Here is a 12,589-nt window from a genome sequence, read left to right on the forward strand (position 1 = left end):
ATAAACTGATATATTACAGAGATATGCTTAGAAGAACCCTTTGTGGGAAAAACAACACCTGACTTGGCAGTTCTGAAGCCACGGCATTTGACCTTTGGTTTTCAGGAAAATCAAGCATCTTCCGAGACATGCTACAACCTCAAGGGCTTCTCAACATCCCATTTCAGCATCAACTTCTCAGACATCCTAAGCCAGTTTGAGTGTCTAGTAGCCCAGCATTTATTTTAAACAGTTCTAGGCCACGGCATGCATGCTGTACAGGAAGCTTTCATTAATAATTAAAAAAAAAAAATCTTACTCCATAGAACTTAGAGTATTTCCATGGCAGTTTCTGAGACTGCAATTTTTCCTAGTAGAGGCAGGAAATAATAGCTGTAATAGCTTCAGAGGGTCCTCAGTGGCACCCCAGGGGAGCACACCTAAACCATTCTCAACCCTGAGAGAATACACAATAGTACAGACAAAGAACTTTTTAACACAAAGTAAATTCCAGGTGAATGTCCAAAGTGTCACTAAGTATATGAACAATACTTACAAGGATGGAAAGTCATCTCTTCCTTGCTGAGCTCTCAGACCAACAATCTTTCCCTAGAGGACCTCACAAAGCCACTCTTAACCAGAACAGCCTTCTGAAGGTGTTGGGGAAGGGACTGGCTCACTCTCTGACTGCTCCATCTTTGACCACTTCTTCCCAAACCTGGACTGCAGAAGGTACCAGGTATCAGCACTGAAGCACCACATCTGACAACACACAGTGTTACTTCTACAATGTGTTTCCCAGCATCATTTTATTTGGAAAGTCTAACAGGTTTTACTCGGAAGTAGGTTTCGGATCTCCTAGAGGTGGTGAGAACTGTCAGTGAACAAAACGAGGAAGAAGCATTGAAAAACAGGATCCAATAGGTATGTCACAAATGGCCATCACCATGGTTTCTTTGCTCCTTTGTGCACAGAGGTTGGCAGTAGCTCTTCAGCGGAAAACAGGCAGGATGGAAACAAAAAGTGTTGCAGAAATGGTATTTTAAGACCATTGGACAATAAATCTTTGTGCAACCGAGCTTGGAAAAAACCCCAAAACAGCCACTTGTGTTTGTGAACACAAATGAAGGTGGCATCTTCTGAGATTCTTCTGAAACTCCGTATCTATGTAAACTAATCAATCCATGGATCAGGTCTCTACCCTCTGGCCAGCCCTCCTGCTGCCCCAAATGAAAATTACTGCTTGGCCTCTCTGTCTGTTTTCAGAAGAGCCTTATTGAGTATCACTTAAGTTCAGCTTTGTGAATTATGAAATTATTAATGAATTATGAAATTATGAAATTTTACCTATGATTTTAGGCTTTCTTCCAAATGCTTTAGGTGCCCCTGCACCTACCCAAAATTTCACTTATGATTCAATAAAACTGTGATTAGCAAGTAAGACAATAAAATCCCATTACTGATTTAAACAATTATTTCTTCAAAACAGTGAGTTAGTTGAGTCAGCATTTCATGCTATGACTTCCTAGCAAAAAGACTGAAGAGTATTGGATGGACAGCAAATAAAAACTGGTGCTCAATCTGTCATACTTCTTGGTAAAGTCCAAAGAGAGCTAGAAAGCAGAAACATCAGGTTACATTATGACAGCCTTCAGGCTACGCTCAACTCCTTGGTTAATAGCCAGAAACTGCTCTCAATCTCTAATATGTCAAAACTGATTAGCTGGCATTAAGCTTCAGACCTACATGACAGGATTTGTTATTTTATCAAGGAGATTAAGGAGCAAATGCTGTATAACTGATATTCAGAAACTCATTTTTGGTTTTGTTTTGAAGTGGCTATTCCCATTTTCCTGTGTCTCCGGTTGTCTCAGAACTATGTTTTCTGAGTGCTGTTATGCAGATCAACAGTTTCATTATAGAAAACCTTCACTGACACAATTAATCACATTTACCCTTCCTTTAAGTTTTTCACTGCATGAAATAACAAATATTTTGTTACCATAGTTCTTCAAAGCATTTTAAAAATTACTTTAGTGCACAGCTTGTGTAGCAGAATAATAAAATCATTTGTTTCACTGTCAATGTTTGGAAATTGATTTAACTTTAGCAAAGACAAAAACCAATCACATTAAAAAAAAAACCCTAAAATTCCATTCTACTCAGCAGACACAGACAGTATGAGAAACTGAGTGCTCTTAAGGGGAAATAGTTTCCTATATGACTGTTAAATTAATTTCTCACCAGACTCTAAAGAATAAGAACTTCATGTGTAAATTATTTAATTTCATTATTTTTCTTGCTTCAAGAATACATGCCTTTAAAAACTCAGGTCCAGTGAGTGATAAATACATTCAACAAGCAGAGCAGAGAAACTGTTAAGAGACCTTTAGGACAAGAACAGTCCAAGAAGCAACACGACATGAAAACCATAGGCAAAACTACTTTTTCTTCACAAATTCCAATTTAAAAAGTGTATTTTCACAATTAAGATGCTAACAAACAAGGACTATAAAGGCTTATCATTGCACAGACCTGCAATCTAGCATGCAATATAGTGCCCAGCTCATGTATTTACGTATGTGTAAGACCCCATTAACAACAGTAGCTGTAATTTAGACAGGACCTGAACCAGGCAGTATAGATAGGATTTTTTACTGATACTACATGTGCACTAGTGTATTTTTTACTGGTAAAATAAAAATACTTTAAAATACACTAGTAAAATATACATGTATTTATTACATGTATATGTGCACTAGGGTATTTTAAAATAACATATATTTTAATAAATGCAGTTTCAGCTATCAGTAGGAATATGTAACCAGCAGAAGCTTTGGAGAGAAAACACTGGAACAGCAATCAAGAGCTTTAACTACCACAGCTTTCTGGGGACAACTCTGGAGCTTTCCATGACCACATATAATGTGTATCTGCTGTATCTTCACAAAGGAACAACACTGAACAGAGACAACACATCCCCCACTGGAACATATACCACCATGGAATCACTTGCTACTTTACTATAGTATTTCTGAAGTAAATAAAACAGCTTTGCCAAAGATAGGGCCACTGCAATGGAATAAAAAAAAAAAAACAGATTTAATATTGTTATTGAAATGTGTTCTTTATATTCTTAAGAAAGAAACTTACACAAACCGCAACTTATACAAAAAATTTAGTCTTTATAGTGTCATGTAAGCCAATTCTGGGTGAAGCTGTTAGTTCAGGTTGTGTACATACCGAGTTATCTACATGACCTGACTTATCCTGTCCCATTCTTTATTATTCACTCTGAGAAGGATGTTCAGCTAGAACAATCAGCAAGTTTTAATCCACACAAATAACTGCATTATCACATTTTTTTCTAAAAAAGTCAAAGGGTGATGGCTATTTTGTGAGCTACATGCCCAATCACATGCAGATACTTTGGAAAGTTATTTCCTTTTAATTTCCCTCTTGTCATAAAAAATACTTGTTTTCCCAGCAACTTTTTTGAGCCCTGGATTTTGCAACCAACCCTGTTGTCTATTTTTTTAGCAGTTCAAGTCCCAGCAGGCTTTTTACTGGTCTCATTTCTATTCTAGCCAATAAAGAAAACACAAAGCATGAAGCACTACCAGGCTTACAGTAACATCAGCTTCCAGGATTAAAGGAGAGACAAGTGTCAGTCCATTCCCAGTTCTGGCAGCAAGAATGAAAATAATTTTCTGCATAAGGAGAAATATATAAAGTCACTTCTGTGTGACTTACACAGTCACTTCTCTGGCAGCATTTTGCTCCTGGCTCTCACTTTGAATCTACAGACCAGAGCCATTTCCTTCTGAATATCAGCCTTTAGAGGACCACCTGGTGAGCTCGGTAATACTTACTCCATAGCTTCCACAAGCAGTGTGGATGCTTTCCATAACTAGCTTAGCAAGTCAACTTAATAGCTAAGTTCTAACCAGTATTTCTGCTCTGTGGCTTGTTATACAGCCACTGGGCTGAGTGAGCCTCTTCCTTAAAAAAAAAAAAAAAACACCAACAAAAAAACAAACCAAACTTGTCAGGAAATTCAGGTTGAAAGAATTCATCTATAAGCAGCACATGAACAACTCACAATTATTATTATGGATAACACACCTTGTTTTTCTCTTTAAGAGTTCATTAAATGCAACTTAAAGACTTACATTATCAACAATACGGAAATTAATAATCTACAAGTTCTGGTCTAAGTGTTCTTTTGTGCGCATGGCTATCAGCTTCTGAAAAGATGTGCACAAAAACCTATGGGTCCATGAGTTCAGCACTCATGCTAGTTATGCTACAGAACTACACCTCCTTCAGCCCCACAGCCCAAGAGCAAGAGTTGATGTCAATACCCCAAAGCCAAGCCAAGTCTTCTCCCCCTGCTGTTTTTGTTATTTACCATCCTCTGCAGGAGATGCCCAAACCTGTCTACTGGTACCCAAACCACACCTGAACAGTAGTATGTGACAGCTAATGCTCATGTTTGCAGTGATACCTGCAGAGAGAAGAGGACATATAGGGCACTGTACAAATCACCTCAGTTAAGTCAGCCAGCAACGATACAAGTAACAAAGCAGCCCAACATCTCTTGCCATAGAGAAATAATTTCTCCCTTATCCCCTTTCCTTCTCCAGCTCAAACTGGTACAGGGGGAAGACAATATCTAGTGTCCTACATATCTCCAGAAACAAGCCCTCTGAACAGTCTAGGTATGCTTTGGGTGCTCCTGCTAAAATGCTCAAAAGGACATAACTGCACAAACGTGCTACTTTTCAGGTGCCATTAACAATTAAAAGCTAAGTGAAGATCAGATGCTGCATACAAAAGATGACAAGACTGAAGATCTTTGTTATGAGACACTAGGAACCAGAGATATTTTTCCACTTCCCATTTTAAATAAATCTATATAGTAAATTCTACACTCCTTTTTGTAACAACTACTAGCCATTCCCAGATAGGACTGCATTTTAGTGACCAATGGAGAGAGAGGTACACACATATAGACTCCACTTAGAAGTATGACTTAGGATGCCTATTTAGCAAAAGTCCCAAGTAGAAAAGAAGACGAAAATGCCAAATCATATGTATGTACTGGAATTTAAGTATTTATTTAAAAAGTAAACCTCTGGACACATTGCAATTAAAAAAAAAAAAGGAAAAATACAAAGAATCTATTGAATCTATTGGATTAAGCAGTCAAAAGCTAGCAATATTACAAGCTGTTTACATACCAACATTTACATTAATTTAAACAAGTGGCATGTCACCAACATGTAAAATATACTTCAAGAGTTTTAAAAATCAAGTTGAGTTTTGAAAGACACAAGGCTACCACATGCGAACATGGGTTTGGTCATTCAGTTTAAATCCCCTCTTGTACTGAAATGTTCAGTCTTCAAGTTATACTAGTGGATAGCTAGCAGCTGTTGCTATTCCACAGTGGTTCTTCCTGTCCTTGGCCATGTAGATATATCCTTTGTCACCCCACTTCTCACCCCAGCTGAAAACAAAAGTAAATGGCTTGTTTATATATTCAGAAGTTACTTATTTACTGCCCTCCCCTCTAAGTGTTTAAAGCTGAAAACTGCTGCCTTCCACACTTGTGGAGAAAATCCAAGCTAGCTGCAGCCAAAAACTTAAGTGTTTTCCAACAATTAAAAACATCCCAGGAGGTATCCTGAGTTCATAGAACTGAAGAGTGCAGTCATTCTCTCACGAGGTAGTCACATTGATGTGCAAACCTTGACTACAGGTGCCTGAAGCTCAGACACTGCTCCCAGGCAATTTAAGGGAAGTCAAAGGCTGCAAACAGCATTTGAGGGTGATGCCCCAGTAATGCTGAGAACATGAGACAAGCTCATGTGATGTGCCCTTCGGCATTAATTTATTTTGCCTCCAGCCTAGGAGGTAATGCCATCTTTAAAGTTCAAGCATTATCCTATTTCACAGAAGTGAGCAGCACTCTGCTTCCAAAAAAATCCATTACACTCCTACAAGCAGGCTTCCTCCTGCTCCCCTCTGCTCCACTGCTTTATTATCTACTGGGTTCACAGGCTGTTTCAGCACTGAGCTCCCTTGAATTAACTGAACAAGCAGAACAAGGTGGCTGCTTTGGGCTTACTTTATTACCCTGCCAGCAGCATGAGTTGGATTCTACCTTTTGTCATACCATACAATCTGAAAACAATCTCCAGATCTCCCACATACAAATTTTAATGGCTGCTGTCTCTCTACCTCTCCCCTTACAAGTGACAAACCTCCTTCTATTCTCCCCCAGATACATGACACAGACCTTACCTGTTCTTAACAATCCAGTATTTCTTCCCATCTACATCTTCCCCCTCAAAGCCATAACCTACAACCAGAACACCATGGTCCAAGTCTTCACTGCTGCAGTCTGGCTCATAGTAGATACCTGCAAAGTATTCACTCATGAGCAAAATCATTTGTACAAAACCCTTAGCCCTCACAAGAGCCCCTTTGTGTACTTCAACTCCAATGTTGCATAGCTTCTTAAAAGTTAGAAAAAGGAATCTCAAGTGAATTTTTATCATGGCAAAAACTGAGGGACAAGTAGACACATATACAAGAGAAATACATGTGGGAAAAAACCTAACTGAGAATTAAAATGGCTTCTGAATTATCATACCTGGGTTTTTTTTTTTTTTTCATCTATTTAACTGCAGGATAATGAATACTGAGTAATAAAAAAACCAAGTTATTTGAATAAATGTAATTAACAAATTCCCACCTGACTGATAGAACTGAAATGAAGAATGGCCTGCATCAATAGCAACAGACACTGGACCCACAGCTGCAACTGCTTTCATGAGAGCTCTTTCATGTCCTTGAGGGATGTCAACAAAGCCAGTGTCATTAGCAGCATTGTATTCTGCCTTGTAGCGACAGTCTTCATCATCCTAAGTAGAGAAAGCTGTAGTTATTACACAAGTTTCCATTTAACACACAGGTGTGCACAGAACTACCCTACACTGTGTGACTTGCTGCTTTTAGAGAGGGACTGAAGAGGATCCAATTGCATAAGCAGCAATTTGCAAAGATAACAGGGAACACAGAAGAACTGCTTCTGAGCTTCTCAAAAGTACAGAAAAAGTAAGTGACAGCAGGGCCCAAAAAAGTCCCCATCAACTTTACTAGAGGTGCAGAGGGCCATCACATTCTGGAAACTCTGCCCTCTTTGGGTGGCAGGACAAATATCTTTACAGGAAGGAAAGATGCCCAGAATGCATTAATGGGCAATGGAAAAGAGCCAAGTACTCATTAATTACAAAGCAATCCAGAAACTGCTCATTGAGCAAGCACTTAAAATCCACAATTTTAACATGTCACAGTTTGAAAAGCTATACAGAATGATTTGAAAGCTAGGCATTTGTATTACATGACCTTACATACAACATTTGGGGGTGGTATTTGTGGTATTTCAGTAGGGTATTGTTTTTTGTTTTCTTGGGTGGGATTTTTGTTTTCTTTTTTTTTCATTTAACAGCAGGAGAGAGGTGAGGCCTAGTTTGAAAGACAGGTCATGTGAAACTGAAACAGATTCAAGCAAGCACATCCTTCCCTTACCTGCATTATAGGTTAGTACCAAAATTGTTTCCCCAACTAAACGAACACAGACTACAGCTCAGCTGCTTACTTTTTGTACTCGGCAAGTACAAAAGCACTTCCTATAATCAAGTGTGGTCTCTACAACAGCCAAGATTAGGAAAGAGTTGAGATTACAGGGACACAGGTGAACAGGAACTCAAATCCAATGTTGTTCACAACAAATGGTATTGCTGTTGCCCAGACAACACAAAACAAGCTGAAAGAAGAGATCCTCTATAGTGAGTTGAACTCTTAAAAGGTGAAAACAACAAACTATGGGCTCCCAAGTGCACCACAATTGACTGCTGCTCTTTCATCCTCTTGTATCTGTTTAACATTTGACAGATTATTAGAGGGATTTTAAAAGCCTGTCCATTATCTCCATTTATGCACACTTAGTCCAGAAAAAGAACTCAAGGCATTAACAACAACTGTTAAAAATCCAGTTGACACTAGCCACAAGAATTATGTGGTCTATTGGTAGCAACTCTGTAATAGGTCAATTATGGGAAGATGAATTGCTGTCCTACCATGAAGTAGCACTGTTGACAAGGGCTGGGTTCTTAGTTCGGTGTGGCAACCGAGATAAGGCATGACAGAAGGGCAACAACGAGGGGGAGGAGAGAGGATACTTGCTCCAGTTTTTCTAACTAGTCTGTCAAGATTTTGACCTCAAAGACCAGAGCAGACCATTCCTACTGGGGCTAGCAGTCATGCTAGTGCTCTTAGCAAAGACACAACAGGAAATACAGATGCACTGATCTCTACAGAGACTTTCCTTTCTAGGTATGAGTTTCCCAACACAATTTTTTCCACACAAAAGAGATAGCATCTGCAACACAAGTTCAGCTATTCCACTTACCTTTGCAGTGTATGGGTAGGATTCCTCTGAATCAATGCCCCCATTATCCTGTACGTATTGGAAAGCCTGGTCCATGAGACCACCATTACAACCTTGATTCCCTTCAGGGCGAGAGCAGTCCACCAGATTCTGTTCACTCAGTGAAACAAGTCTGCCAGTTTTTCTGAAGTGCTGCCCTTCAAGAGCTCCTGTTGTGCTGAAAGCCCAGCAAGAGCCACACTGACCCTGAAGTATGAAGTGAAATCATAAGTTACAAACCAAGGCAGTTACAAAATAGTGCTTAGTTTAGTAAGCTTGTACTAGGCAGAATCAAATAGGTATGGTGATTTTCCTCTATGAAAGTGGATGTAGCATTGAGGAAACTGGATTTGTAACTGGTTAGAAATTTACCATTCATCAGACAGTACCTGGTCTTTAACTGGCGTTACATATCCCTTCTCTCGCCAATCTACTGATCGTGGTGCTTCCAGGAAGTTGGGTTCAAGAAACTGGGATCCTCTGTATTTTCTTGCTGACTTCTTGTGTACATAACCATTCATTAGCTGTCTGAACTCCTCAGTTGTCTGAAAAACAAACCAATATGTGCAGTCAGTCACTATCTACTACTACATCTAATACACAACATCACTTAGATTTGTACATTACATGTCTCTACACATACCATGTCGCCAAACTGATTCATTCCCAGCTTGTAGCTGTGTTTCCCTAATGCATGATCCAGATTATGGATTTCAATCATTTTCAGATTCTTCTCCCATACCACTCTCCTCCAGCCTTCCTCTCTCTAAGGGGACAAAAAAACCAGGGTATTTCAAGGAGGCATTTCAAATCAAGTTTGCTTGCACAACAAGTTTTTTAAGGCTCATAATACTCGGGCAAATGTACACTATTCGAATGGGAAGCATGAACGGTGTTAAGGGGTGGTCTTTCTGCCGCCCTCATAAGAAAAACAACGAGTACAGTGCAGCTGAGTCAATACACAAACACAGGAAAGGAACCTGGGAAGAGAAGGATTATGCTTCCCAAGCCCTGCCCATAGCCGGCGTTGTAACAAAGCAGACATGACTCAGCTGGTGGGGCCCAGCTCCGTGCACTCAGCGCTCGCCCAGCAGAGCGCGTACGCCGGGGGCTCACCTCATGATAGTCCTTCTTGTGCCACGACTTCCACAGCTGCCAGTGCCCGTCCAGCTCAGGGTCCAGCCTCGGCGCGCCGAGAACCACGCTCATGCAGAGGCACAGCGTGGTCAAGAACGGGTTCATGCTGGCCGATCTGCCAAGGACGGAGGAACATCGGTCAGGCAGGGCGCCCTGGGCGCGGGGGATGCCAGATCCGAGGCCGCCAGCGCGTCCTCCGTCAGCGATCGGCCGGAGCCGAGCACCCCGCACTGCCCGCCCCGCCCTCGGCCGCAACTGTAAACAAGCCCGGGCGGCGGGGCCGGGACGCGGGGAGCGCAGTCGGCAGCCTCCCGAGAAAGCGGCTGGAATGGCGGCTCCTTCCCGGCAGGAACCGCCCCAGGCAGGACAAGGACGCGGCCGAGGCCGGCCCGCTCCACGCACCCCCACCTCGCAGCCCGCGCTCACCACGCCCGAGGGTCTCCGCTGCACTGCTGCCTCCACTGCCCGGCGACGCTCGGCCTCCGCCGGCCCTCTTATCCCGGCCGCGGCCGTGCCCGCCCCGCCGCGCCCATTGGCGGCCGGGCCGGGCCGCGCCTCCCGCCGGGCCCGGGGCGGGGCGGGGTCTGCCGAGGCTGTCCCACATCACCCCCGGGACGGGGCCGGGGACGTGGCCGGGAGCACCCAGGGGAGCTCGGGGGCCTCCCTGGGGGCCCTCCCTAGCGGCCCTCCCTAGCACCGGAGCCGCTAGGTTGGGCAATGTATTTACTCCGAGCGCTGTTGGGCCGGAGATAGTGGCAGAACGCTGGTGGAATTTAACCCGGAGGGCCTTAAAATGGGCAGCTGGCAGAACGAAGGAAAAACTAAGTCTGGAGGCAAAGAGACACGAATGGCGAGTGTTGGCAGCCCCAGCGCCATCCGTGTGCTCTGGTGAGCGCTCCTGCTCGGATCAGGTTGTTGCGGCGGCTCCCGTGCTGCTGCGGTGGTCTCTGGCCGTGCGTGCCCCCGGCAGCCGCCGCCCGCTCCACCTCTGCCAGAGGTTTTGCAGAACACAGCCGGCAGGGCCATTTCCATGAGGCTGGCACCAGGCGAAGTATCTCCCACTGGGCACAGTAGCATGGCGGTGACACTGCTGCCAGAAACATTTCCAGGAAAGTCCTTTTATTCCTCCATGTTTTAGTATTTGAAAATTGCTTTATTGTTTTTTCTTTGGGTATTTTGTTTTGGTGTTTTGTTTTTGGTTTGGCTTGGTTTTTTGTTTGTTTTTCTTTTTTTTATTTTTCTGCTTCTGGACCCAAGTTCAGTAAAAGGTATTTTAACACCAGTGGTGGCTAGTGTTTATGTGCATAGCATCCAGTAATACCTACTGGAAAACACTGTTTTTGACATCAAGAGTTGCTGCACAGATGAGGTACTAGTAGGATGGACTTGGTTTTCATGTAAGCAGTAGTAGACAAACTTTGATTTTTAACAGGTAACTTGTCTACAGTAGTAGAATAACTGCAAGTTGTGTGAGGTTCACCCTTAAGCTCTTGTAGAGGCAGCATTGCTGATGGCTTTAACTTATAAACTTTAGAATATATAGTTAGTGTAAAAATCAGGGTTTGCAGACTGTTACACAACAGTGAAAAGGAAGAAATCATATGATACGTACTTCTCACTTTTTTTGATGTCTTAAGACACACAGTGTATTGCTAAAACAAACAATACCTGTTTCTTTACCCAGCTAATCTCAGGAGCATTCTTTGAAAACTTGACAGAGGCAAATACATACAGATATATTGGAGGCATTGTCTTGTCTTTTTAAAGTACTTGTGCAAGTCCTCTGTGCATTTGTAACTTTCCAGCATAAAACTTTTCACTTTATAATCAATTCACATTTAAACACCTCTGGAGCGTTAGATATAACATCATCTAGTTCAATTAGCTTATAATAAGGGATATTTTTCCTTGGGTTTTGGGTTTTTTTAAGATGTGTGACATTTGAAAATATTTTACTTAACAGCTTTTTTGCTGATATTTTTGTGCAATCAGATTTCTCAGTCCTGTTTAAGTTAGCCTTGTTTATGCAGTTGTATCTAGTATTGGCTGAGCATTGAAAGACTACAAGTAAATTATCAATGAACTATGGACAAGACGTTTTTTTCTTAAAGGACAAGATGTTTAGCTGGCATGACAGGAGGTAATGTCTAAACTACAGAAGGTCTTGCATCATAAGTCACATGTCTGCTGTTCCGTAATGTGCCCTGAGATGCACAAAGACAAACTGATGCTTTTCTAGATGATATGAGGTCTTGTCTCTTTGGGGAAGTTACCATGCAGTCAGCTAACATATGATACCACTGTGCTTTTCTCTCCTTCTGAACACTCTTGGTGCACGTACGCACGCACGCACACACACAGAGGAGTCAAATACTATTTTAACATGAAGATAGATTCACCCTACAGTTTATTTAACAACTGTACATAGGGAAATCTTAGCTGAGAATTTGTTGAAATCCTTGAAGGAGACAAGAATACTTTCACCTTCAGCATGTTGACTTAGGCTTGTACTGAGTCATAAATGTTGTACGGATATATCAATTCCCTAGATATTTTGCTGAGGACCTTTGAGAGCCCAGGTGGAATAATGTAAGCATATGCAAGGGAAATCAGCACAGCACAGCCATCATCAGAATTTGGTCATCACAAGAGTGGCCATTTAGAAACCTGTGATAGGAAGCTGAACTAGGACCACCTCCAACTCCTGGATGCACATTTCCTCTCTGAGGAAATTTATTATAATGCATCAATGTGAACACTGAAAGTCATGTTGCAGCAGCTGTTCATTATTTCAGGCAAGGTAAAACCACCATGTTACACAGCTACTAGGCATCCCTCTGTTACTGTCCCTGCTGCTCCTGCCTGTGCACCATGATGTGTTCACAAGCCAAACTGTAAGCCCAGTGTGGTGATGGTCTGCTGAAGTAAACGGAGGGTCAGTGGCAGAAGTTACAGGTAATAACTGGGCAGAAA

At 42.1% G+C, this 12,589-nt stretch overlaps 1 protein-coding gene across 1 annotated transcript; it reads right to left on the reverse strand.

Annotated features, from left to right (window-relative positions):
- Nucleotides 1–5,074: 5,074 nt before the first annotated feature.
- Nucleotides 5,075–10,152, reverse strand: CTSL (cathepsin L). Its single transcript, XM_053969107.1, has 8 exons — nucleotides 10,043–10,152; nucleotides 9,596–9,731; nucleotides 9,123–9,245; nucleotides 8,869–9,024; nucleotides 8,462–8,686; nucleotides 6,743–6,911; nucleotides 6,289–6,406; nucleotides 5,075–5,491 (listed from the first exon to the last, which is right to left on the reverse strand). The coding sequence occupies exons 2-8, from the start codon at nucleotides 9,719–9,721 to the stop codon at nucleotides 5,392–5,394; spliced, it is 1,017 nt and encodes a 338-aa protein (XP_053825082.1). The 5' UTR covers nucleotides 9,722–9,731; nucleotides 10,043–10,152; the 3' UTR covers nucleotides 5,075–5,391.
- Between the last annotated feature and the right edge of the window lie 2,437 nt (nucleotides 10,153–12,589).

The sequence above is a fragment of the Vidua chalybeata genome, chromosome Z (genome assembly GCF_026979565.1).
Source record: "Vidua chalybeata isolate OUT-0048 chromosome Z, bVidCha1 merged haplotype, whole genome shotgun sequence".
Taxonomy (NCBI): Eukaryota; Metazoa; Chordata; class Aves; order Passeriformes; family Viduidae; genus Vidua; species Vidua chalybeata.